The sequence below is a fragment of the Phaseolus vulgaris genome, chromosome 10 (assembly GCF_000499845.2).
Source record: "Phaseolus vulgaris cultivar G19833 chromosome 10, P. vulgaris v2.0, whole genome shotgun sequence".
Lineage (NCBI taxonomy): Eukaryota > Viridiplantae > Streptophyta > Magnoliopsida > Fabales > Fabaceae > Phaseolus > Phaseolus vulgaris.
In genome coordinates this window covers 14,111,446-14,139,376 of record NC_023750.2, presented here as the reverse complement: position 1 = coordinate 14,139,376, position 27,931 = coordinate 14,111,446, and the positions used below count along the sequence as shown (strand labels likewise).

The following is a 27,931-nucleotide window of genomic DNA, read 5'->3' as shown; positions in this document are numbered from 1 at the left end:
AGCTTTATTTCCCTTAGGAATCCACTTCATAATACCTTTAGGAACAACATGTTTTCTGATTTTACAGAACCTCACAGAATGACCTCTTTTCATGCAATAGAAGCATGTAACAATCGGTTGTTTCGATGGTCCAATCGATTGTTTTTCTGGCATTTTCGAAAATGATTTTGAAAATCTATCTTGTTTGTTTTGTGGATTAAAACCCAATCCAGCTTTTCCAAAAACACAGTTTTGAGATGCTAGAACACTCTCAAAGTTGGATTGGCCTTTAGAAAGCTTATCCACTGTTTTAACAAGATAGTGGACCTTCTTTTCAAGATTTTCGCAATTTTCACAAACTAGAGTATCACACTTGCAAGAGGAGTTTTTATAAATGATTTCCAGATTTTCAAAATCTGTTTTTGAATTTTCTAAATCCTCTTCCAGTGCCTTTACTCTGTTTTCAAGCCAACTGTTCTTTTCTTTTAACCGATTGTTCAAGAGAGCCAATCGGTTGGCTTCTTCATGCGTTTCTTGAAAGACTTGAAGCAATTGACCATAATTTTCAGAGTTTGAAGAGTTTGATGAACTTACACTACTTGAGTCATCCTCCCTTCTGGTCATGAAGCAAAGATTGAGGCTTTTCTTATTTTGCCTTCTTCTCCTTCTTGCTTGACTCTTTGTCATTGCTTCCCTTGGTTCATGAGCAGCCTTGAGAGTCTCCCACATATCCTTGGCAGTTTTGCACTTTGATATCCTGAAATATTCATTAGTATCTAGTGCAGAAGCTATAATGTTTTGAGCAAACCGATCAAGCTAAGCCATCTTACATTCACCATTTGTCCATTTAGACAAAGGTTTTGTAATGAAAGAATTACCCTTTTTGAACTTTGGAATGTAAGGACCATTCTCAATTGAATCCCAAATTCTTTTATCAATAGATTCAATAAATATTTTCATTCTTGCTTCCCAAAACTTATAATTCAATCCACAGAATAAAGGTGGTTTGTAGATTGAAGCACCCTCCTCAAAGGATAGTTTTCCAACCATAGAAAAAGGATTTTTAGATCAACTTGAATAACTTTCAAGAACCAAGCTCTTGATGCCAATTATTAGAATGTATGACCTTAAACGAGAGGGGGGTGAATTGTTTAAGAAAGATTTTCGTAAACTTTTAAGTCTAGAATGAAAATACTTCAATAAAACCTTGATTAAGAATTCAGTTTTTCAAAACATAAAGCAAAACCACAATACTGGAAAAACAATCGGTTGTTTATAACATTTATCAAATGACACAACTGAATTTAAAGAGATAGGGATAGAGAGATTGTACACAGTTGTTTATACTGGTTCACTCCAAATCCAGAGCTACATCCAGTCTTCTCAGAAACCCTGAGGAAATCCACTAAGCAATCACACCTTGATCACTTACACAAAAACCAAGAGAATGACCTTGAACACCTCAAGAAACACACTCTCCTTGGCCAACATACCATCACTAAGATTGCTGATCTTGATCCCCTCAAGAACACACACCCAATATCAGCAAAACACATAAACGAAACTTGTTCAACAGAGTACAAGGATTACACTTGTTACAGAAGATAATCTGAAATCAATACAAGCAGAATCCTATTCCATACACTTTGATCAATCACAAACTCTTAGCAATCTCTGCTCTTTGAAAAACTCAAAAACTCTTAGCAAAAAACTTGTCAAAGATTGTTAATTGTCAAATCTGTTTTTCTGAATATATTCAAAGATGTAGTTTGTTATCAAATCTTAACAAACTCTTAAATTGCATTAAAAGATTGGTCAAAGCATTTAATGACTGGAGCGTAGGCAGTTAAATCATTTAAAGCTCAGTCAAAGCTAAAACAATTTTTCTGTTATGGTCCCAAAACAAACAATCGGTTGTTTCCTCGAATCAATCGGTTGTTTTGGTACTTAACAGTTCAACCATTTTAAAAACAGTTTTCAATCTTTTTCTCAAAACACCTAAGTATAAACAATCGGTTGTTTCGACAAAACAATCGATTGTTTTAACTTAGTTTTGAAAACCTTTTACTTTCACAAAGATTGAGAATGCCTATGCTTTAGATTTAATCAAAGGGTGGATTACAACATCTAAACTACCCCAGAACTAAGCTAAACCAGCACAGCAACATCAAGCACAACAGAGGCTTCAACATCCTTCAAAGGATTTGGATTCTTCAAAACTTGAACACCACTTGGTTCAACACTTGGCACGTGAGCGCTGATTTAAAAAGTATGGTGAGACGTCACTTCGATGTACTGTTCACATCCTGTCACCCAGTGCCACGTAGGTCGCCTAGGGCGATCACTAAGTCTCTTCGCTAGAACAAGTTACAGCTCGAGACTGGGAGGCTTGTGTACCGATCAGTCCTCGAACATCGACGTCAAGGATCGACATCGGACCGCGCCAACAGAGGGAGAGATCAGACGTCGGTGGTCTGAGCAGTTATGAATGACCACGTAAGGTGGGCCCCATAATTACTGTAGTTACCAATTAAACATTAGTGATGGGAGGAAGCCCTAAGACACGAGGGATCCATGCAGGTGGTATGTATAGCGCATTCAAGCGCGACACAAGTAAATAGTTCTTGGAGGCGCTAAGGCCCGTTAGGGTTAGGGTTTCCAAGGGAAGCTGCATGCATGGCACGTGAATACTTAGGGCACCCGCAGAGCAAATGGCCCCAGAGATTTGGTGCACAAGTTGGTACCTAGGCGGCCATACTGTTAGTCGTTGCACTTCAGTTAAGGGAAGTCCTATGTGCCAGATTATGCTAAGATTGTGTAATAGCGGCGCAAGGTCGTTCTCAAGGAACCCTAGACATGGGTAACTGAACAAAGGTAAACCCTAGTTTCAACCTATATAAAGGATGCTAAGAACCCTAACAAGGGACATAGTTTCTAAGACTGAAACTACTTTATACACTTAGTCTTTCTTTGCCCTAATACTAACTTGAGCGTCGAAGTGCAAACGGCCATGAAGGCGCCCTTTGTCTTAGTAGGTGAAAGATTCTTCAACCAAGGAAATTCGTTTCTCGAGCGGAGATAGGAGGGTCAGGGATTGCCGTTCGAATCAACCGACGAATGATTCAACCGACAAGAACAAAATAATGTAACGGTTTCAAATTTTTTTAATATACAAAATTTTTAATATACAAATTTAAATGAATAAGTAAAAATTCTTTCTAATAATTATTTAATAAATATAATAATTAACTATTTTTTAAAATTAATTTATGTTTGTTGATTTTTACAATGAACTAACAATTTTGAAAAAAAAAATTTACTTTATTTAATGGAAAACATTATTTTCTAGTAAGATTTAAAAAAATAATATATATTAGTTTAAATTTATTTATTGTATTATTTATTTACTAAGTTATATTTTAATAATTTGTACCGTCCCGTCCCCGGGCGTTGACCAAAGGTCAGAGTCAACGCATAGTGGGACCCTTCAAGGGACCCAAGGAAGAGAAGTCAACAGGTTGACCGCTCGAGTCATCGCCTCGCTGAGGCATCGCCTAAGTGAGGCGTCGCCCAAGAGAGGCATCGCCCAAGAGAGGCATCGTCCAGAAGAGGCATCACCGAGTAAAGACATCGCCAGAGAGGCTTCGAGCCTCGACCATACAGAACAGTAGTAAAGAGAAAAGAAAGGTGATTTCAAGGCCATAAGTTCTAGTACCAGTAGGGGGTAACCTGACTCGTGAAGTACCCATGCCACTGCTGGGAGACCCTGAGATAGATACGACCCCCATGGTGAGTGACTAGTGATTGGGAAGCGTGGGTTGGCACCCAGAAAGTCGGCCCACGTGCCAGAGAGTACTTCGAAGGGAAGCTCACACAATAGAATAACCCTAAGTTGGGTTGCGGCGCTGAGGGACCCTTTGCACAGAATAAACGGTCAAGTCAGAAGGCCACATGGCAATGCACACGTGCCCATTAAAGGTTTCAGTGAAAGTTTGCTAAGGTACGCGCTAATTTAAGATTACGTATCAAATGTTTTAGGGGACATTTATATACGCTTTCAATGTGCTTCAGCGCGCTTTAAATGCTGGATGTGTATAAAAAGGAACCTTGGGACGTTTGAAGAGGGGGATCCGAGTGTTAACCTAATACACACAGATACGCAAAGACGAATTTGTTCACTTCTTTTCAGGTACTCACTGATAGAGCCAAACGAAGGTGCCCTAGCCTGCGAGGACAAGCCACGTACGTAGACGATCCTGGTCAGCCGGCCGGAACATTTGGCGCCCACCGTGGGGCGGATCTAAAACGTCAGTCCCACCACACAAGATTCTCAGTTCCAGTTCTTAAGACCTAGACAAGTTACGAAATTTTCCAGAAAGCCATGACCACGAGACCAGCACGCGCTAGGAGTGAAGAAATGACCATGCAACAACTCATGGGCATGATGCAAGGGCTGCAGGACGCAATGGCGGCCTCGAAAGTGGAGCAGGAGCGCATGCGAGCGGATCTTGCAGCCTCTCAAGCAAGAAACGATGAACTCCATCGTACCAACGAGGAGTTGCACCGTGGGTGGCGCGGCGGAGATGAACCTTAGGCCGCATCCCCACCTAGGGAATTCACAACACCATTCTCGCAGGCAATCCTGGAGACGGCGATACCCAGTACGTTCACGGGGCCCAAGGTGACCTTCACAGGGGTGGAGGATCCTGAGGCACACCTCACGGCGTTCCACACGCAGATGTTGCTGGTAGGCGGTTCCGACACCGCGAGGTGCAAGCTTTTCATGAGCACGTTGACGGGAATGACTATGGATTGGTTCATCAGCCTTCCAGAGGGTCAGTTCACGTCTTTCGCCCAGCTCTCGCGGCTGTTCAGAGAACAGTATTTAGCCAACAGGGCCCCAGCCCCAGTTTCGTACGACCTTTTCGACGTGAAACAATTCCAAGGTGAGATCCTGAAGGAATACATAAGCCGCTTTGGAGCACAAGTAGTGAAGGTGGGTACCACCGATGAACCCATGATTGCATACGCATTCAGGAAGGGGGTGCGACCCGGGTCTTTTGGTAAGTCGCTTAACTGCAAGCTTCCCAAGACCTTTGCTGAAGTGAGGCGACGAGCGTTGGAGCACATTGCCTCAGAGGGCGAGGCCTACGAGAAGTGCATGCCTGCTGCACCTGCACGACCAAGGGCGCAGGTACGCACACAACTTGCTACGATCCACGAAGCTGCCACAGAGAGAAGGAACCCAGACAAGAAGCGCACCTACGAGGTGAGGAGGGCCCCGCCTAGGGGCCGAGTGGAAGGAAGAAGAGAGGGAAGTAGACCACTGAGGCACAACTTTGTGGTGGAGCTCAAAGACCTCATCGTTGTGCCCAACATAGCAGACAGATTGAGGCCTCCAGCGAAGACTGACAAAATTTTAGGGCCCCACAAGGAATCGTGGTGCGAATTCCACGAAGCATTTGGACATCATATTAACAACTGTTTGGCGCTGGGCTATCAGTTGGATGAGCTTGTGAAGAGTGGTTTCCTAAAGGATTACCTCGCAGGGCCCACTACAACGGCAGCCACGGCAGTACAAGAGGAAGGCCAGGCACACGAGATGCCAGTCCATGAGGAGGTTCACACCATTTCTGGTGGATTTTCTGGAGGAGGGTCCACTGCCTCTCAACGTAAAAAGTATGTGAGGTCAGTAAATTCAGTTGCAGAGGAATTTCCGGACGACCCTTGGGAATCAGACCTTGTGTTCACAAGGGCTGACCTACGGGATGTCGTCCCTCACGACAATGACCCTGTGGTCATCTCAGTAGTTACAGCAGGAAGGAAGGTACATAGGGTCCTCGTCGACCAGGGCAGTTCCGCAGATGTCATGTTCTGGACGACCTTCAACAAGCTACAGTTGTCCCCAGACCTCTTGAGACCCTATACCGGATGCTTGTACGGATTTGCAGATAACACAGTGGAGGTACGTGGGTACTTGGAGCTGAGGACGACGTTCACTGATGGAACGGCGTCACGTACCGAAAGTATCTGGTACCTGGTGGTTAACGCCAACTCAGCCTATAACATTTTGTTGGGCAGACCCGCCCTAAACAGATTGAGGGCAGTACCTTCCACTCGCCACATGAAGATGAAGTTGCCAGACCTTAGCGGCAAAGTGATAGTCATCAAGTCAGACCAGGAAGAAGCCCGAAAGTGCTAGGAGAATAGTTTAAAAACAAAGAGAGGCGTGGTGATGGTAATTGAACGACCTCTCGTTTCAGGCTCGTCAACAGAGCTAGAATCCGTAGAAGAGGCGATGCCCACGGAGTCCACGCCCGACGACGCTTTACCTACAGAGGCGATGCCTGTGGATGACGTATGCACAAAGGGAAGACGTTGCGGCGCCTTGCCTATGGAAGAAGAGTCAGAGGAGGCGACACCCGAGGAGGCGACGCCCATGGAAGAGGATCCCATGACCGAGTCTCGCCCGGCGAGCGTGCAGCGTGAGCAACCCCAACCAGAGGACAACGTGGTGGAAAGACAAATAGGGGATAAGGCGTTCAAATTAGGACGCCACTTGAGCCGGGAAGAACAAAGAGAGGTAACGGCAGTGATCTCGCGGCACCTAGACACATTTGCATGGACCGCAGCAGACATGCCAGGTATCGACCCAGATTTCTTGTCCCATCGCCTTACCATGGACACCAAGGCCCGCCCTGTGCGGCAGAGAAGGAGGAAGTTCAACGAGGAGCGATGCCTCGTCGTGAAGGAAGAGACTCAGAAGCTACTAAACGCTTGGCACATCAGGGAAATACAATACCCCGAGTGGCTAGCCAACGTAGTCCTAGTCAAGAAGGCAAATGGGAAGTGGAGGATGTGTGTACACTTCACAGATCTGAACAAGGCATGCCCGAAGGATTCGTACCCACTCCCCAACATTGACACATTAGTAGACAGTGCCTCGGGCAGCAAGATGCTGAGTTTCTTGGTTGCATTCTCAGGTTACAATCAGATCAAGATGCATCCCAGGGACGAAAGCAAAACGGCGTTTATGACAAATACATGTAGCTACTGTTATAAGGTAATGCCATTTGGTTTGAAAAATGCAGGCGCCACCTACCAGAGATTGATGGACAAAATCCTTGCACCGATGCTAAGAAGAAACGTGCAGGCCTACGTAGACGACATGGTGGTGACCTCGAGCGAGAGGGGCCGACACACAGCTGATATGGAAGAGTTGTTCGCCACCATATCGAAGTACCACCTAAAGTTGAACCCAGAGAAGTGCGTCTTCGGCGTAGAGGCAGGAAATTTCCTAGGTTTCATGCTCACGGAAAGAGGAATAGAAGCGAATCCTGACAAGTGTGCAGCCATCATCGCCATGAGGAGCCCAACTTCAGTGAAGGAAGTTCAACAACTGACGGGGCGAATGGTAGCATTGTCGAGATTCGTATCAGCTAGTGGGAAAAGGGGCACCACTATTTCCAATGCCTCAAGAGGAATAGTCGTTTTACGTGGACAGACGAGTGCGAAGCAGCGTTCCTCAAGCTGAAGGAGTACTTGGCGACGCCACCCGTGCTTTGCAAGCCACAAGTAGGCGTCCCCCTCCGCCTATACTTTGCAGTAACAGAATGGGCCATTAGCTCTGTACTGGTCCAGGAACAAGACCAAGTACAGAGGCCAATATACTTCGTAAGCAAGGCTTTGCAAGGCCCAAAGTCAAGATACCAGTCACTAGAGAAGGCAGCACTGGCAGTAGTATTCTCAGCATGAAGGCTTCGCCACTATTTCCACAGTTTCACGGTGGTGGTAATGACGGACCTTCCCATCCAGAAGGTACTCCAGAAGCCAGACGTGGCCGGGAGGATGGTACGCTGGGCAGTGGAATTGTCAGAATTTGACATCCAGTACGAGCCCCGGGGATCCATCAAAGGCCAGGTCTATGCTGACTTTGTAGCAGAACTTTCACCAGGAGGAGATCCTCAAGAGGTGGAAGCAGGGGCACAGTGGATGCTCTCAGTGGATGGATCTTCCAACCAGCAAGGGAGCGGCGCTGGAATAATCCTGGAAGGACCTAATGGTGTGTTAATCGAACAGGCTTTGCGCTTCGCCTTCAAGGCAAGCAACAACCAGGCGGAGTACGAGGCGTTGATTGCCGGGATGCTTTTGGATAAAGAAATGGGTGCTCAGAGCCTCTTGGCAAAGAGTGACTCACAATTAGTCACAGGACAAGTAACAGGGGGGTACCAAGCGAAGGACCCACGGATGGCTGCGTATCTGAGGTACGTCGAGGTATTGAAAAGAGCCTTCGCTGCGTTTGAGCTGGTGCATGTCCCCAGGGAGCAAAATGCCAGTGCTGACCTGCTTGCCAAGCTGGCCAGCTCAGGCAAAGGGGGAAAGCAGAGGACCGTAATACAGGAGACCCTCAGGGTAGACGTCCTTCACGTTAGTACAACGAGAGGAAAACCAAGGAGTCATCGCTCGTTGAGTCAAGAGACGGTGAGGGCACCTTGCATTAGTACTTATGTAGCCTCGCCAGATGAAGAAAGGAGTGTACAGGTATGCGCTTTGGAGGAAGGTGACACTTGGATGACCCCTTACAGGCGATACTTGGCGGATGGGATCCTCCCAGCAGAGCCAGAGGAGGGCAAGAAGACTAAGAGGAACGCCGCCAGGTACACCTTAGTGGATGGGATATTGTTCAGGCATGGGTTTACGCACCCTATCTTGACGTGCGTAAGCGGCGATGAGTGCACCAGGATAATGGTCGAACTTCACGAAGGTATTTGTGGGAGCCACGTGGAGGAAGATCCTTGGCGTCCAAGGTGATACGTGCAGGTTTCTTCTGGCCAACAGTAAGAGAGGATTGTGTACGATACGCCCAGCATTGCAAGCAGTGTCAGAGGCATGCCGATTGGCACAAGGCGCCGCCAGAGGAGTTAAGATCCATATACAGCCCGTGGCCTTTCCACACCTGGGGAATTGATATCCTAGGCCCGTTTCCATTGGCAATAAGGCAGATGAAATACCTGATCGTTGCCATCGAATATTTCACCAAGTGGATAGAGGCATAGCCGGTGGCACAGATCACCGCCCACAAGGTACAACACTTTGTTTGCAAAAACATTGTATGTCGTTTTAGGGTGCCAAGGCGTCTCATTTCAGACAATGGCACCCAGTTCGCGAGCCAGCAGTTGGGGAAGTTATGTACAGAAGTAGGAATCAAGCAGGTATTCGCGTCAGTCGAACACCCCCAGACAAATGGGCAGGTCGAATCAGCAAACAGAGTTTTGTTGAGAGGATTGAAGCGCAGATTAGAGAAGGCTAAAGGGGCATGGGCAGAAGAAGTGCCAAGGATTGTATGGGCTTACCACACCACGCCTCAATCCACTACCATGGAGACACCTTTCAGCCTGGTGTACGGATCGGACGCCATGATCCCAGTGGAGATACACGAAATCTCGCCCCGTTTCCTAGGTTTCGTGGCGGAAGAGTCCAACGAAGAAAGGAGGGTGAACCTGGACCTGATAGATGAAGCTAGAGAAGAAGCGAAAATTAAGGCTGAGGCCGTGAAGAGAAGAATGGAGCGTCAATACAACTCCAAGGTGAAGATACGACAATTTCAGGTCGGGGATTTGGTCCTGAGGAAGGCTCACCCTTACGAGATAGAAAATAAACTGTCTCCCAAGTGGACTGGACTGTTCAGAGTAACCAAGGCCAAAGGGAATGGGTCGTACAAGCTAGAGACTCTAGAAGGAGGCCCCATCCCACGTAGTTGGAACGCGACAAATTTGAAGTTTTATTTCAGTTAAGATTTTGTAAAGGGGGCACTCTTTTTCCCTCTCGAGGGTTTTTTAATGAGGTCACCCAAATAAAGAAAAGGAAAGTTTAAAGATATATTTGCCTTAGTTTTTCCTTGCCTTGTAAAACCTAAGATCAAAGAAAAAGACAATATCGGCGTCGCCCGGGCAAGGCGTCGCCAAGGTAAGGCGTCGCCCGAACAAGGCGTCGCCAAGGTAAGGCGTCGCCAAGACGAGGCTTCGGCAAGAAAGGACGTCGCCCAAAGAAGGCGTCGCTAAGATAGCAAGGCCAAGATAAGGCATCGCCAGGACAAGGCGTCGCCAGAAGTAGGCATCGCCACCAGGTAATCAAGTGGAAGTCAAGCCTGGAGCGAAATAACAGGTATATCAGTGTAAGTTAAAATCCGGGCGCTTAGTCCTTGAGCAGGGGTTAAGGGATTCCCTTGGGACACCCCCTCTTCAAGTATGAACAGCTAGCCCCGGTACCAGATATCAGTGTAAGTTAAAATCCGGGCGCTTAGTCCTTGAGCAGGGGTTAAGGGATTCCCTTGGGACGCCCCCTCCTCAAGTATGAACAGCTAGCCCCGGTACCAGATATCAGTGTAAGTTAAAATCCGGGCGCTTAGTCCTTGAGCAGGGGCTAAGGGATTCCTCTGGGACGCCCCCTCCTCAAGCATGAACAGCTAGCCCTGGTACCAAATATCAGTGTAAGTTAAAATCCGGGCGCTTAGTCCTTGAGCAGGGGGTAAGGGACTCCTTTGGGACGCCCCCTCCTCAAGTATGAATAGCTAGCGCCGGTACCAGATATCAGTATAAGTTAAAATCCGGGCGCATACTCCTTGAGCAGGGGCTAAGGGATTCCTTTGGGACGCCCCCTCCTCAAGTATGAATAGCAGGGCGTGGGCACCAAAGTACGACTTAGTCCCAAAGTATTTAGACACGCTGAGGACACCCAGAGCAGGTCTCTCCTTGGGCGTAGACATTCAGCACAACTAGGATAAGGCCTTCGCGCCTCCGAGCGATGTCGAGGCCAAAGAAAAAGAGACTCCCCTGTCATCCCAAATCGATGAGAAAGTCAGTACTGCCTTCGGCTACGAGGGCCTTGGGCCCCGAAAAGGTAAGTAGGGAGCAGGCCGAAGATTTCACAAGTTTAGAGGGAAAAAGAAACTCGAAGATTAAGAAGAAGAAGCACAGAAGCATGAGTCGTTAAAAGGTGTGCCTCACACCTTAAGAAGAAAGAATAAGAGGGAGAAACACGCGCTACCTAAAGAGTGAAAGAGAAGCAACCGAGAAATACATTGAAGGCAAGCACCAGTTGGGCCTTTGATGTAGGAAAGAAAGCAGATAAAAGTGCAAGAGAAGTTGGAAGCATGTGAAGATAAAGTTTTAAATAAGCATTTAAGCAAAGATCAAGAGTAATAATTACAGACAAAGTTCGCGACAGTTGCAAATTAAGCAAAAAAGCAATCATATGCATGCCAGATATTGAGTCGAAACACAAAGTGAGGCTATTCTTCAGGGGCCTCCAAAGGCACGAGCTTGCCATCAACCACTTCGTTCAAAGGGCTGCACCCAGTGGCGTTGATGCCTGGGTTCACGCAGGCAGCTTGGACAAGAGCCTCAGCAAACCCTTCGACGAAACTAGAGGCGGATTCCTCAACTAGTTTCTCCTTAGCAACCTTGAAGTTGGCAGCTTGAGCGGTCATCTCTCGGTCCTTGGAGGCCAAGGCAGAGGTCAACTCTTGGACTTTGACTTGGAGGGTGGCCTTCTCAGTGGTTAACTGGGTACACTCATAAGTTTTGTTTGCAAAAGCGACCTCCATCTTCCCCAACTTCTGCTCCCGGTCCATGCAATGGTCCTCGAGTTTCTTCTGATATACCTTAGAGGTTTCTGCAGCCGCCTCAAGGTCAGCGATCTTTGTGCGAAGGGGGACCACCTCATTGAGAAGCCTTGCCTGGGATTGAGCCACCTCGTGCAGTCGTTTGTTGGCCTCCTCCCTTGCCTTTTGTGCCACCCTCAGGGACTCTTTGTAAGAACCCTCTTGACGCCCCCAGTGGGCGGCTAGCCTCTCTTTCTCCTCTTTTAGCTTCTCCTGCCCCTCTTTCAGAGAAGCAATTTCCTTCTCCAGAGCTTGGAAGGCAGAAGCTTGGGCGGTTTTTGCCCTGGACTGTTTGTGCCAAGTGTAGGCACAAGACATGAAGAGGCCCATGTAATAGTACATGCTCTCCCTCTGGGGCTCTTCAGCTTGGCTACTAGCAGATCCCAGGCTCAGAAATCCCCTTAATGACTCCTGCATGGGAAGAGGAAGTTCTGGGGCAGGGGGAAGAACGCCCACGGGTTCAGCTTCAAACCCCCTCTCCTGATGCACTAATTGGGGAGGGGAAGTGGCGCTCGGTGGATCCTCCCTTAAGGACTCCGCCCCATGAGAGGAGGAAGTAGCGGAGGTAACCATCTGAGGGGCATGCTGGGTTCTTTGTCGTTTGAATACTTGCCCCTCAGCAGAGTCCTCATCATCAGAAACAACCTCCACCACCCGCTTACCCTTGTCAAGGGGGCTGAGGAAGCACCCGCCTCAACCAGCGCGAGAGGCACGGCTGCGATGGGAGGTGGAGAACTTGGAAGTGGATGGGGAGAAGCTGGGGTTGTTGGATTCGTTGGTGTTGTTGCAGGTTGAGGTTGGGGGTTAGGAGAAGATGGGGGTGCGGAAGAGGTTGAGAGTGGAGACGCCAAAGCCCCATCCTTGGACTTCAGCACTTGGACCAGTCGCAATCGTCGTTGCCTATCCATCTTAGAATCTACATCAAGAAGACAAATATAGCAGAGGTTAGGCACATGTTAAAGTTAAAACACAAAGGAGCAGACCAATCATGCAGAAATCCAACAAAAATAAAGGCCAGAAAGCTATAGAGAAGGACATTCATACTTATATATTTGGCTAGAGCGTCGGCATTGAACTCTAGACATATCAGAGTGGCGGTTTCGAAGCCCCCCACACTGGTCAGGATCTGGCAAGCCTCTCGATCGTTCGAGGGCAGTTCATCCAGCGACTTGGACTTCATGGTCTTGACCTCATTCACCCAGTACAGGGGAAAACCGTCAAGGGCAGAGGGGTCGTAGTCAGAACAACAGACTTTGAAAAATTTGCCCTTCCACCCCTTGAAGGATTGTTGGAAGAGAGATAGGAGAACCCTTCCAAGGATATTGCTGAGGCTCACCCAGAGGATTTTCCCCTGCTTCTTCACTTCAAAGAAGTGCAGGAAGATGTCAACGGAAGGTGTGCACCCGAAGAAGCCGCACAAAATGCCAAAGGCCTTGACAAAGGCCCAACCATTGGGGTGCAGTTGGGCTGGGGCGATGTTAATATCCGTCAACAAATCCCTCTCAAATCGGGAGAAAGGCAAGCGCATCCCAATACACTTGAAGATGACTTGGTAGAAGTAGAAGAAGGGGACCCATTGTTGGCCCGTGCGTCCCCGCATACGGGCTCCCCTAGAGTGCAAGGGATCACTGCAATGTCATCATCGTGCCTTTTCCCGAAGGCACGATGGTCGTAAGTAATTGGCTCCCCTATGTGATCCCTCCAAGCTTTGGTGGACACTAGGCTCGAGCACTCGTCGAGCAGTTCGACCGGAGCCCATGGGTATAAGTCCCTATAGTTAACGTTGAGGGGAGGGGGATTGGCCGTCATTTTGGTACGTGCCATTGACGAAAACTGAAGAACGGAGAAAGAAAAAGGGTTCAGCAAACAAGGATAAAAAGGGAGAGAAACCCTACGAAAACCCCTACCCACACGAGAAATCCAAAAAGGGGGGGGGGACAGAGAAATGAGAAACAAAATATAAGAAATGCAAAGAGATAAGCAGTCCCAGGCAGATATACCAGTAAGAAAATTAAAGGGCGAGCCATCGAAGAGGAAAAACCATACCTTTTGAGTATCAGGGTGGTTGAAGATTGAGAGTGCGAAGGAGAGAATGAAGGTTGCAGAGAGAGTTTGAGAAGATGAACAGTGGAGAGAATGCGAAGAGTGAATGAAACAGTGGCTTGGAGCGCGCGTTTTGAAAGATGCAACGTTAACTTGAGAAGCGCAAGAAGCGCTAAGTGATAGTCGTGCGATCAAGCCACGTGTCAAGAGATTAGAACATAACTAAAAAACGTCACATTCGCAAGCGCAGAGAACGTCGCGTCAAATGTTCAGAGAATGTCATGTCAAACTGAACAAAGGAATGTCACGTCAGCAAGAATGCCACATGGATAATGGGACGAGGCCTTAGTCTTTTCGCTGAAACAAGTGTCAGCTCAAGACTGGGGGGCTTGTGTACCGTTCCGTCCCCGGTCGTTGACCAAAGGTCAGAGTCAACGCATGGTGGGACCCCTCAAGGGACCCAAGGAAGAGAAGTCAACAGGTTGACCGCTCGAGTCATCGCCTTGCTGAGGCGTCGCCTAAGTGAGGCGTCGCCCAAGAGAGGCATCGCCCAAGAGAGGCATCGCCCAGAAGAGGCATCACCGAGTAAAGACATTGCCAGAGAGGCTTCGAGCCTCGACCATACAGAACAGTAGTAAAGAGAAGAGAAAGGTGGCTTCAAGGCCATAAGTTCTAGTACCAGTAGGGGGTAACCTGACTCGTGAAGTACCCATGCCACTGCTGGGAGACCCTGAGATAGATACGACCCATGAAAGGGCCATGACCAGGGGAGAACCACGTGCATGGTACGAGAGCAAGGTAGATACGCCCCCCAGGGTGAGTGACTAGTGATTGGGAAGCGTGGGTTGGCACCCAGAAAGTCGGCCCACGTGCCAGAGAGTACTTCGAAGGGAAGCTCACACAATAGAATAACCCTAAGTTGGGTTGCGGCGCTGAGGGACCCTCTACACAGAATAAACGGTCAAGTCAGAAGGCCACGTGGCAATGCACACGTGCCCATTAAAGGTTTCAGTGATAGTTTGCTAAGGTACGCGCTAATTTAAGATTACCTATCAAATGTTTTAGGGGACATTTTTATACGCTTTCAATGTGCTTCAGCGCGCTTTAAATGCTGGATGTGTAGAAAAAGGAACCTTGGGACGTTTGAAGAGGGGGATCCGAGTTTTAACCTAATACACACAGATACACAGAGAGAAACCCTAGTTGTCTTCGCGGCACACTCACAGTGAGCACAAGGCAATTAGGGCAACACAGTTCTAGTTACGCAGTTTCAGTCATTCAGTGCAGTTTTTGATGTTTCTCGCTAGCTGACTTGATCGTCGGAGTGCAAACGGCCGCGAGGGCGCCCATTTGTTCACTTCTTTTCAGGTACTCACAGATAGAGTCAAACGAAGGAACCCTAGCCCGCGAGGACAAGCCACGTACGTAGACGATCCCGGTCAGCCGGCCGGAACATAATTTAAAAAATATATAGTAGCTTAGTGTTGTTTGTATTATTTATAGTGATATTTACATATTAGTTTAATGTTGTTTTCAATAACATTTATTTATAAAATGTCACAATGTTATATTTATATTATAGTGATATTTATAGGTAAAAATGTTACTATAGCACATAAAATTTATATATGGTAAGATTTTAAATAAATGTTACAAATGTTACTGAAAATGATAAATGGTGTAGTGTGTATATATCTTTACTTTCAAACAAGGAAAACTCTACGACAATGGGATTTGTCATACAAAATCCTAAAATAATGAAATAAGTTATAACTTCATAACTCGTTAAAAAATATTATTACTACTTAATTTAAAGAATATTACAGTACTTTTGGCTTAGTGCACGTGCCTGGTCTCCTTTTTTTCTTACAAATTTATTTGCTAATTAAATATAAAACTCGTAAAAGTTATTTTTTTATACAAAATTTTCCTTTTTAAATTAATTATCAAAATTCTTGGTCAACAAAAGAAAAAAAAAAAAAATATATATATATATATATATATATATAAATTATTGTTTAATTTACTTTCACTAAAAAAAATTATTAAATAAAAACTAATTTTAGAGACAAAAAATAATTAGTTGCTATAATGACAAAATTAGATATTATATTAGAGAGTAAAAAAATTATTGGTATCAAAATTAGTTTTTATTGATAAATAGTTTCTAAATTGGTATCTAATTAGTTAATTAGGTTTTAGCTACCAATTATTTAAATTTTAAAGTTGGTATCTAAAACATTGCTATCAAATTATATAACAATTTAGAAAGTTTTATCAATAATAGAAACTAATTTATATATCAATAATTTGTTTAGTCTCTAAAATAGTATCTAATTTTCTCAATATAGCAAGTACTTATTTTTTTTCTCTAAAATTAATTTTTATTTAATGATTTTATTATAGTGTTTATAAAAATTTTAGTATTATAAAAGAAAAAATTATATTAAAATTAATTTAAATCAGTTGACTATATGCGAATTTTTTGTTAATAAGCAAACCATTGCATATAGATCGTTTTTGGACAGCTAGGTGGTGGGAGGGGTAGAAGATGACCATATATATTACATCGTTCATATGTATGATTTTGAAACTTCTACGTGCTTATAATAAAATAAGAATAACTAATTAACCTCATTGACTAAAACTCGTAATTTCTTAGTATTGAATTTTCTACGTTAATGGCGTATCATATTCGACTATTGCTTTAGTAGAAAACTATATGCATCTATTTCCTTTGTCATTACTAGCTTTAGTTGGCCTACATATATCAATAAACCACCCTCTTTGGACTAAATCAATAATTGAAGTATTCGTTTTATACCATTTTTTTTATTTCTGCTTTATACCTACCGTGAATGTTTCTTTAAGGTGAAATGGTCTTTTTCATGGCTCGGTCCACATATTACTGGGTATGATATGGTGCAATATATTTTATTGGTATTTCTTTATGGATCAATAGAAAAATTGTACTCACACACCTGCTTCAGTGCCTCTATAAAAACAGCAATGGAGGCAATAGCAATTCAAACAAATTCATATATATCATATAGGTTTTATCATTTCTCACAGATCTGAAGGAGTACTATATATACACCTTGTTCAATCATTACATAGTGATATATAGAATGGCATTGCGAGGATATTTCTTTGTTCTTCTGCATGTCTTTGTGTTTTCTGCTCTTGCAACCTCAGCTTTCTCAGAATTGTCATCTCATTACTATGACTACTCTTGCCCCAAAGCTTTGAGCACCATCAAAACTGTTGTGGAGACTGCGGTGCAGAAAGAACGCCGTATGGGAGCATCCTTGACACGCTTGCACTTCCATGACTGCTTTGTTAACGTAAGACAATCTATTCTTGTGTACAGCATATTCATCTGCATCTTATAATACCAACAAATGATTGATTTAGTATCAGAGATATCGCATCACTATAAATATAAGACATTTTATAATATATAAATAATTACAAACTTTAGCATATTTTTCCTTATGAAAATATTACTCAATCCATGTACGTTGGGAGAATGAATGTAATAAGTTTAACTTGGTTTTGTGAGGGTGATTTCAGGGCTGTGATGGTTCAATTCTTCTAGATTCAACATCCTCCATTGACAGCGAAAAGAATTCAAATGCTAATTTTGAATCTGCTCGAGGGTTTGAAGTGGTGGATGAGATCAAGCAGGCTGTGGACGAAGCATGCGGTAAACCTGTTGTTTCCTGCGCAGACATATTGGCTGTTGCAGCTCGTGACTCTGTCGTTGCGGTGAGTAACAATATATAGTTTATTATAACTCCATAACCACAACTACTACACGTAATATATGAAAAACTGAGCTTAACGTTTTGACTTGAATTAGTCTGCACTGTAAATTTCATTGTAAGAATAATGTGCATGCACCATGCAGTTAGGTGGGCCAACATGGAAGGTGAAACTGGGGAGAAGAGACTCTACCACAGCAAGTCGGGCAGCAGCAGATGCAAACATTCCAGCACCATTTTTTAGCCTCTCTGAACTCATCACCAACTTCAGAAACCATGGTCTTGATGAGAAGGACCTCGTTGTTCTTGCTGGAGGCCACACCCTCGGATATGCACGTTGTGCTACCTTTAGGGATCGTATCTACGAGGACTCCAACATCGACTCTGACTTTGCAAAAGATCTTAAATACATTTGCCCTACAACTGGTGGTGACTCCAACCTTTCTCCTTTGGACCCAACTGCTGCCCAATTTGACAAAAATTATTACTCTAATTTGGTCCAAAAGAAAGGGCTTCTTCACTCTGATCAAGAACTCTTCAATGGTGGTTCTACTGATGAGCTTGTCAAAGAGTACAGCTACGACACAGAAGATTTCTACGAAGATTTCGCAAATTCGATGATTAAGATGGGAAATATTCAGCCCCTCACAGGGAATCAAGGTGAAATTCGTGTTAACTGCAGGAAAATAAACTGATAACTGTGTATCATACTTATAGAATAATGCTTGGTCAGGTATATGGCTGTTGGCTTATTCCGGGGATTCATATTGTATTCTCTTAGGATCCTGTTTTTGCTTTTCTTTTTTAGTTCTGCTTTGATTCTGTATTTTTAATTAATTTTTTTGTTGCTAATAAAAAAATACACATATAATAATTCTTGAGGGTGTCACAGTATTGCACAATTATGATTTAGTATTTATATATGATTGTATGTTTTCAAATTGATTCTTATGATGTACAACTTCTTTACATCACCATACTTTCTTTAAGATTCTTACACACAATAATCTCTAACCCGAGAGAATTCAAGAGCTAAGTGGATCGAATTGAGAGACTTAAATACAAAGTTCTTCCCTTCGATGTTTAACTAGAGCTACGAGCACATAGTGGTACATAGTGAATAACCAAGAAAAAAAAAGTTTTAACAAATATTATTTAGTGAGATTGATATAATCCTACAAATTAATTTAATTAATGAAATTTTTTTTAATTTTTATTAAGTTTCAAAGGTTATTCAAAAACCTTAACAAAGTAATGGACTTTTTTTTAACTTTTGTTAAATTTCAAAGATTTATTTTAAAATTTCAACAAAATAACGAAGGTTTTTTTAACCTTCGCTAAATTCTAAAAGTTTTTTCTAAAACCACAACAAAATAACGAAAATTGTTTTAACCTGATTAAATTTCAACGATTTATAGTAGAACCTCAATAAAAAAACTCCAGATTTTTTAAACTTCAATAAATAAATATAATTTAATATAGTTATAAATAATTAAAAACTACACAGTTTTAATATATTATATAATAAATTCTCTAAAATTTTGAAAGTGTAACTTTACATTGCACATAAGTTTTTTAATGTTTCAAAAAATTATTTTCAAAACAAAGCAAAATAACCTTGAATAATAAGTATTTCATCATTATTTGCATATATTTTATGATTGATAGTAGTTGGTTTATATAATTCCTAGTTTTTTTTGTTACCAGTTCATATTTCAAAAAAACTTGACTTATTTTATTTTTGCTTTTGATATACATATATTTTATGTGAAATTTTAGTTTTACTTATAATTGTTAATATTTAATTCTCATAATTTTGAAATATTTTAAATCAAGGCCTTTATTTTAAAATACATCTAATAATTATTTTACTGTGAAAATGAGAACTGATAAAGTTAATTTCTCCTTGCAATATGTTCTTGCAATCTTTAGCCAAGAACACACATGGCTTTGAAGCCCACATCTAATAGATAATGTAATTATTTAGGATATATAAAATAGTGATAAACACCAGTTGTTGTCGAGTTAGGTAATGGTGGCTTGTGACCCAAGTTGTGGTAGTAAGGTGATGGAAGAAGCAACGTTGGAGTAAGAAGAAGATAATGTTTTATTTAGTGTTTCTCCTTAGATATAATAGACATAAGTGTGGCTGAAGTGTGATTCCTTGTTAGGACTATCGTCGGCGACCATTGAGCCTGTGCCAGAGAGCAGTGTGTCTATGGTGGAAGAAAGAAGTCAAGAGGATCGTTAGAGATGGTGGAAAATGGGGTTGAAGGTTATTTCAAACGACAAGTCATTTTAGGAAATTTTGAAAGTTGTGGTATTTTACTGAGGTTCTTAAACCCGTGGTATTTTACAGAGGTTGTTAAACCCATGGTATTTTACGGAGGTTTTGAAACCCATGATATTTTACAGAGGTTTTGAAATCCATGGTATTTTACGTAAGTTTTTAAACCCATCATATTTTATAAGGGTTCTAAAAGGATTTTCCTAAGGTTTAAAAAATCCCCAGAGAACACATTCCTCGGGGATGGTTTAGTGAGGGAAACTGCAACCTTGGGTAAATGACTTAATAGAGGTTTTAACCTTGGATAATGTAAAAATAAACCCCCGTTAAAACCATCTTTTCTTGTAGTGAACTATGGTGTAAGGAATAGATTATTCCTATTTCCAACCAACTGAATTATTTAAACTTTAAAACAATGAAAACCAACCATTCTCTTTTCTATACATAAATTGCATCTATGTTCTCCTTCCTTAAACATGCTAATAGGTAGGAAAATATATTAGTTAAGGTTCAAGGTGCAATAATAATAACAAAAATTCTTGGCTTAAAATTTTTATCACAAAAAATATACTCAATTTACATAAAGGTTGGCTATTTGGTCTTAGTTTCCTAATTAACACAAATGTCTTTATCATTTTCATGCTCTTTTATGATGTAACAAAAAATAAAAATTAAGCAACCACAACTGTCAATTTATCAGTGAAACTCTCAAACTGTTTCAAGATTCACACACTCACTTGGCTTAATTAGTGTAATTCCTTACTGTTTTTCATTCTCTGTTCCAATTAATCATCTTGTTAAATTTTCATATACCACAATCTCAACAACATTTGAATATGGATTCAATACATTTTCTTTTCCAACTCGTGTCTAACTCATTGCACTATTCTAATCTTTAAACACAAATTCTGATTAATACTTTTTCCACAATTCAAATTAATATTCCAGTTCTTATAATATTATTTAAGAAAAACATAAAACTAGAAAAAAATTGAACAATTAAATTAAAAGTTAAAATAACTCAATAATAAAAATATAAGCAAATTAAACGACTTAAAGGAAATAACTAAATAAGCAAACTGAACAAATGAAAAATATAAGCCATTTAAACTACTGAAAAGAAATAACTAGAAAGATAAAATCATATTTTTATCTTGCTTTATGCTCAATCATCTCTTCTTAGTAATTCATCCAACTCTATGTTAAAGTCCTCATCTATAGCTGTAGATGGTCCTTCTTAACTTGTTGGACTTGCCTTCCTTGAAAATATAATACCTATCCCCAAACCATGCTACATAAGATCCAAACTAATATGGAGGCATATAGGGGTTGGGTTACCCTTAAGCACATAATTTTGAAATGCTCCATTCACTTAGGCGAGTTGTATCTCGCCCAAGCGAGGCTGACATGGCATGTGTATAAGTGAAATCTTGCCTAAGCAAGATTTATCTCGCTCAGCGAGATTGCTCCAAAGAGAACCACTTTTTTAAACACTTAACTCACCTAGGTGAGTTGTAATTTACCTAGGCGAATTTCTCTACACCAAAATTTTCTAAATTTATGCAAAATCATGGATTTTATCAAGTAACATCAAAACTAAAATTAATATAAACAAATCAACACTATATGAATAATAGTTATATTGGGTTACTTCCCACAAAGTGCTTGTTTAACTTCATGTAGCTTGACACCTGTCTCTCTACGACCTCTTTGTTGCAATAACATTTAGGTTACAACTTTAGCTCTTCTTAAGTATGGGCTTTCAAGTTCAATAGTTCCATCAGTTCTGATTTCTTTGAGAACCCATAACCTTGACCCTTTTTGTCTTCAACCATCTAGGTTGGAATTTTAGCTTAACGCTTCTAAACCCTAAACCCTAAGCCCTAAACTCAAAGAAAGCAATGGATTATCACTAGTAGGATCAAAATAAGCATGTGTTTAATAAATGTGTATGACATCAGTATCACCGTGAATATCATCAATTTGTATGACATCAGTTGAGTGTAATAGTTATTTTTTCCCTTCAAATCAGTTGTTGGTTTTGCAAAATAACTAGGATTGGAGTATATAGTAGTATTTATTTCTATACATATAGAACATTGCCATCAGTGCAATTTGTGAGTTTTTCCATTTCAGAAAACTCAAGTTCAACATTTGTATAAGTGGTATTATCATCATAAGTACAATGAGTGTAAGGTTCTTGTATATCATCTATTGTAGTAAAATCACTTTGTGGAGTATTTCATAATAGAATCTGAATCCAAATTAATTAACAGTTCTGACTCCAAATAGAGTGACTGTGAATCAATTTCATGAGTTACAATTGCTTTAGGAACACAAACTGTTGCAACAGGAGAATTAACTATAGGAAAATCACTTCCTACTGCAGTAAAATTAGTACAAATATCATTGTTAGCTTAAGCAAAGAAATACATAGGATCAGTAGAAAGCTCAGTGGTAACAACAGTTTCATGGTCAGATTTATCAGTAAAATCATTAACAAGACTAGCATGAGCAATGTCCTAGGTATGAATAGGTTCAACATAATCATGAACAAATTAGTGAAGGTGTAATCAAAAGTATTAAAATTATGAACACAATCATGGAAGTTAGCTGAAACATCATCAATTAAAGCATCATGAACACAATCAAGAGAATAAACAACAATTTCATCCTTTATATCAATAGAGGATTCATCTATTAAAGTAGAATTATCCAAACAAGTGCAAGTCAAGTAATCTGGTAAAGATTTAGGTTGTAGTGATTGTCGTTAATGAAATAATGGAGGGTTAGACTGTTCTGAAATAGTAGAAGGTAGTGAATGGTCAAACTCTATCGGATGGGTATGTTAAAATTATAGGACTAAAACAAGAGGGGGGTGAATTGTTTTTGAATGATTTTCACAAGTATTGAAGGTAGAGTGAAAGGTTATGAAGAATTAATCAGTGGAAAATCTGTCCAACCAAACATAAATATGTTTTTAAGCTTGATGCATAAAATCAATCGGTTGTTTTTATGAAACAGTCGGTTGTTTTTATCAACACTTTATAAAAACAAAGTTAAAGCAATTTAAATAGTGTAAGGATAGAGAGATTCACACAGAATGTTTATACTGGTTCACTCTTCACCAAGAGCTACATCCAATCCCCAGAAACCACTGGGTATTCCATTATGTAACCAACAACATATTACAAATTACACACACACACCAAAGAAGTGATCTTGAACCCCTCAAGAACACCCACTTCCTTTGGCTACAACATAACACAGATTAGAACACCCTCTGACTTTGTGCAACACCATATCTTTACAGAAATACAAATCAAAGAGAGAAAGGAATAGAATACACCTGATACAATCACAAATTGGATTGAAAGAATACACAACAGTCCTATTCCACTCTTAGCAAAAACTCCAAAGTCTTAAGCAATCTTGGAAAAACTTATTTTGAAAGTGTTAATTTGAATCCATAACAACCAGGAGCGTATAACCACTTATTTATACTCCAATCAGTTGTTAAAATCATTTAATGCAAAAGCCAAATCAGTTTTAAAACAAACAAAACATATTGAATCAGTTAAACTAATTCTGTTAAGGATTTTCAAAAAACAATCAGTTGATTTTTTTGAAATAACCGACTGAATTGGTTTAACAGCAAAGTCAACCAAAGTCAAACAGTTTAAAAACCCTTCAAACAAGCTGAGAGAAAAACAACCGATTAAAACGAAAAATCAACAAGTTGTTTTTCTGCTTCTCTTTGATAACACATCTTTTTCAAAGGGATTAAAATCAAATAATCTTGGATCAAATCCATGAGTGGAGGGTTTAGGGTTTAGGGTTTAGGGTTTAGGGTTTAGGACAAATTCAAACTACCCAAAACACACCCAAAAACCCATCATCAAAGTCTTCAAGCAATCCACATAGATTTGGAGACATCAAAGCCAAAGTTCAAAAGGGTAGACACTTTAAGGTTAGAGGTTATAGGAATATTAGACTCTGTGAAAAAATTAAGTGACCACGGCTTCGCTCAAAGGCGCGGAGGATTTATCTCACAAACTATTTCGTTTAACCTTAACGTTTTCACTCGAAAAGGGGAGGTGTTCTCTCACGAACCTACCTCTCTGCCCACGAGACTTCTAGCGCTAGGAAACAAGTTTTTACTGAATTGTACATAACTCGAGAAAATATTTCAATCGAAATTTTTCTGGTGACCTCGTTAAAAAACCCTTATAAGGGAAAAAGAGTGTCCCCTAATACCATGTACAATACTCTTGCTTAACTGAAATAAAACTTGAAATCGGTTGCACTTCATGTGCAAGGAACCGAGCCCTACTTCAGCGCCTCAAGTCTGCATACTTCGTCCCGAGGACCTCTGTTTTTCTAAACAAAACGTCTCGTACGGGGGAGACCTGTCGTGAAAACAATAGGGTTGCCTTCTCCGGTACCTGCTGTCTTTCTTCAGGTCCTTGGCATACTCTGCTTCCCCTGTGTACGAGGGCCTACTAATGACCATAGATACTCATCTCTTTGTTTTGAGGTTGTTCTCGTAGCATCTATTGGCCTCCTTTTGATCTGATTTGATGGTAATCACCTTTCCTGTCAAGTTCGGTAGCTTCATCTTCATGTACCTTGTTGACGGCACAGCCCCTAACCTATTCAGCTTTGGTCTACCCAACAACATATTATAAGCAGAGGAGGCATTGACAACAAGGTAACTGATGCTCTCCGTAAGTGACGTGGTGCCATCCGTGAAGGTGGTCCTCAACTCCAAGTATTCGCGCACCTCTACCTGGTCTCCTGCAAAACCGTAGAGAGAGCCACCGTAGGGCCTTAGCATGTCGGGGGATAGTTGCAGTTTTTTGAAAGTCGTCTAGAACATCACGTCTGCCAAGCTTCCCTGATCTACCAGCACATGGTGCACCTTCCTCCCTGTGGTTACCATTGAGATCACCACTGGATCGTTGTCATGGGGGACAACGTCCTCAAGGTTGGCCTTGGTAAAGACCAGGTCGACGTCGAAGGCGTCGTTGGTCCTCTGTGCTTCTACCGACATCATTGTTCGCACGTATCTCCTTCGCTGAGAAGTGGTACAACCTCCTCCCGAGAACCCTCCTGCGATGGTGTGGACCTCACCATGCACGGGGACTTCGTGCCCCAGGCCACCCCCTGCTGCCGCCATGTCCTCGGTCCCCTGTTTTTCTTGCAAATAATCTCTTAGGAGACCGTTCTTCACCAACTCGTCTAGCTGGTGTCCCAGCACCAAGCAATTGCGTATGGGATGGTCGAATGCTTGGTGGAACTCACACTAGGCGTTCTTATTGGGCCCGAACCTCTTGTCGGTCTTGGGAGGTACCTTCAGCCTCTCAGCTATATTTGGGATAGCGATTAGGTCCTTCAATTCTACCACGAAGTCGTGCCTTGGTGGCACGTTATCTCTCTCGCGCCCCCTTGCATTTGGCTTTCTTGGTTGAGAGGGTTACTGCTTCACGAGGGTCTTCATCCCTGTCGTTGCCTCGTGTACCCTTAGGGTTTGAGGATGACCTGTCGCACGCGACCGTGTGGGAACCACACATGTGCGCTTTTCACTAACTTCTTCCTCCGCCACAATATGGGACACCTTATCTCGGCGAAGGTCTTAGGGTGGTTTCAGATGAGTGACTCGCTAAAGGATCCCGACACGATGCCCTTCCTGAACGCGTGCACGATCATCTTTTCTTCTGTAAGGTTCAACCTAACCACTTGCGTTCCAAAGCGATGGAGGAACTCCTTCAAAGACTCTACTTGATATTGTCTTACATCAAAGAGGTCATAAGAGACTGACGGGGGAGCTCGATTCGCGATGTATTGTGCCCTGAACAGCTTTATGAGTTGCAAGAACGACGTTACATGGCCATCAGAGAGGCTGATGAACCAGTCCATCGCTGTTCTTGCCAAAGTGCTCATGAACAGCTTGCATCGCACCGCATCGGAGCCCCCAACCAGCATCATCTGTGAATGGAAAGCCGTAAGGTGGGCCTCCGGGTCTTCCATCCCAGTGAAGGTCACCTTGGGCCCTATGAGCGTGGCTAGTATCGCTACATCCACGATCTCTTGTGAGAACGGTGTTGGGAACTCTCTGGTTGGTGTCACAAGCTCCTGATCTGCACCTTCACGCTCAGCCGTGTGGGTTTGCAGGTCTTTGCGCAGTTCCTCGTTTGAACGACGCAGTTCTTCGCTCGTAGCTTGCGATGCTACCAAGTTAGCTTGGATTCGTTCTTGGTTTGATCTCGACACGACCATCTCTTCCTGAAGGGCTCGCATCGCCTCCATAACCTGTTGCAGGGTGAGGCCCCCACCCCCGTTTGGTACAACAGGTCCTTGCCTCGTACTTCTCATCTCCTGGATCTTCCTGGTTCTTGGCAGTGGGACAGTGTTTTGTATCGTGTCCCACGGTGGTGCCAAATGTTCCTGCCGATTGACCCGAAATGCCTGCGTGCGCCTACGTCATTCCTACGTCCAGAATCCTCGCGTTCGCACGTGCTTCTCCTGTGATGAACACCTAAAAACACAAAGACAAAGGGCGCCCTAAAAGCCGTTTGCACTCCGACGCTCAAGTCAGTACTAGGGCTATGAAACACCGAAATTGTGTAACTTGTTATTGTGTGTGTTTAGCGACGCAAGGGGCTTGCCTTTGTCAAGTTTGTTACTTTACTATTTATAGACTGAAACTAGGGTTTCCTCTTTGCCCGAAATGGGCCTTTCTGATGGGCGGGCCCAACACTGTTGTTACCTTACTCTTAGGATAACCTAGCGCGTGGGGTCCCTAACTGGAGTGCAATCTCTAAAGGGGTGACCACCTGGGTGCCTCCTCGTCCACTTGATCTCTGGGGTCACCCGCCTTTGGGAGTGCCCTAGCTGTTCACGTGCCATGCATGCAGCTCACCGCTGGAACGTGACCCTCGCCGGTCATATCTTTCCAATGGCTCTACACTTTGTGTTACGCCTAAACGCGTCATCCACTCTGCAAGCATGGGCCCTCGTGATCTATGCTTCTCCCTTACTGATAACTGGTGTTTGGTCTGAGATCCATCTCTCGTGGCCCAGCTCTATTGTTTGGGTTCCTAATGTCCGATCTTTCCACATTGTCTAGTGGCAGATTGATACATCCTGATGACCGATGTCTGACCACTCTTGGCTCCTTGGCGCGCATGCTTTGCGAGGTACTGGCTCACGCCGCTTGTGGGACTCGCTTACGTGGCACCAACATTACCAGTGGTTAATAACGCTCAAGTCGATACAATTTATATACTCTTTTAACTTTAATAATAAAATATTCATGTGTCATTTAATTGTACCACTTCTACTCCAAGATTAATTTTCTCGATCCTTACACTGTACTCTTTTAGACTCAACCAACACTAGTAGAAAAACATTAAATATATAAACCAATTTTAAAGACAAAAAATAATTAGTCGCTATATCAATTAACTTAGATATTATTTTAGAGACTAATTTTTTTTTTTATCTAAATTAGTTTCTATTATTGATAAATAGTTTTTAAATTGATATCTAATTAGCTACTTAAATTTTAACTACAAATGGTTTAAATTCTAAACTTGATAATAGATGGTCTACATATAAGTCTATTTATAATAGACCTTCTAATTAAGACCTTCTATTAAAACAGTCTAGTAAACAAATTAAATCTTAAGAATAAAATAAAATAATATATATATATATATAAATAAGAGAGAAAATCATGGAAACATAATAGAAAAAAAAAAGTAAATCAATAAGATTTAATTGCTGAGTCACATTTAATTTGTTTTTAAAAATATTAAACTTTTCTCTAATTTAACATAAGTTGAACCTAAGTCGAATCCAAAATAAAAACAAATTTATTGAATCGGTTATTTAATATTTTGCGCTTCACAAATTAGAAGGTGTATGTAGGTAATACCCACATAAATAATCTTAGGGATGGCAAAGCGGGGCGGGCCGTGCGGGCCGGCCCGCAGCCCGCAGGTAAAAAACGCGGGGTGGGATGACCTTTTCAACCCGCTAACCCGCATTAGCCCGTCCCGCATTAGCCCGCAACCCGCGCGGGCCAGTTGCGGGACGGGGCGGGCTGGCCCGCAAACCCGCAAGAAAAAAATATTGACACTTAGTAGCAGCAGGGCAACCTAAACTCCAATTAAATCAATTTTAAACACGATA

At 42.4% G+C, this 27,931-nt stretch overlaps 4 protein-coding genes across 4 annotated transcripts; all 4 read left to right on the top strand.

Moving 5' to 3' along the window:
* The first annotated feature begins 4,780 nt into the window (after positions 1-4,780).
* On the top strand, positions 4,781-6,181 carry LOC137815103 (uncharacterized). The gene has a single exon (XM_068618148.1). The coding sequence runs from the start codon at positions 4,781-4,783 to the stop codon at positions 6,179-6,181; it is 1,401 nt and encodes a 466-aa protein (XP_068474249.1).
* Positions 6,182-7,773: 1,592 nt separating this feature from the next.
* Positions 7,774-8,790, top strand: LOC137815086 (uncharacterized). Its single transcript, XM_068618125.1, has one exon. The coding sequence runs from the start codon at positions 7,774-7,776 to the stop codon at positions 8,788-8,790; it is 1,017 nt and encodes a 338-aa protein (XP_068474226.1).
* A 566-nt stretch (positions 8,791-9,356) lies between these two features.
* LOC137815076 (uncharacterized) lies at positions 9,357-9,773 on the top strand. Its single transcript, XM_068618113.1, has one exon. It carries the CDS (start codon positions 9,357-9,359, stop codon positions 9,771-9,773), a length of 417 nt encoding a protein of 138 aa, XP_068474214.1.
* Positions 9,774-16,712: 6,939 nt separating this feature from the next.
* Positions 16,713-18,322, top strand: LOC137818644 (peroxidase P7-like). The gene is made up of 3 exons (XM_068622181.1): positions 16,713-17,028; positions 17,258-17,452; positions 17,595-18,322. Exons 1-3 carry the CDS (start codon positions 16,813-16,815, stop codon positions 18,141-18,143), a joined length of 960 nt encoding a protein of 319 aa, XP_068478282.1. The 5' UTR covers positions 16,713-16,812; the 3' UTR covers positions 18,144-18,322.
* The last annotated feature ends 9,609 nt before the right edge of the window (positions 18,323-27,931 follow it).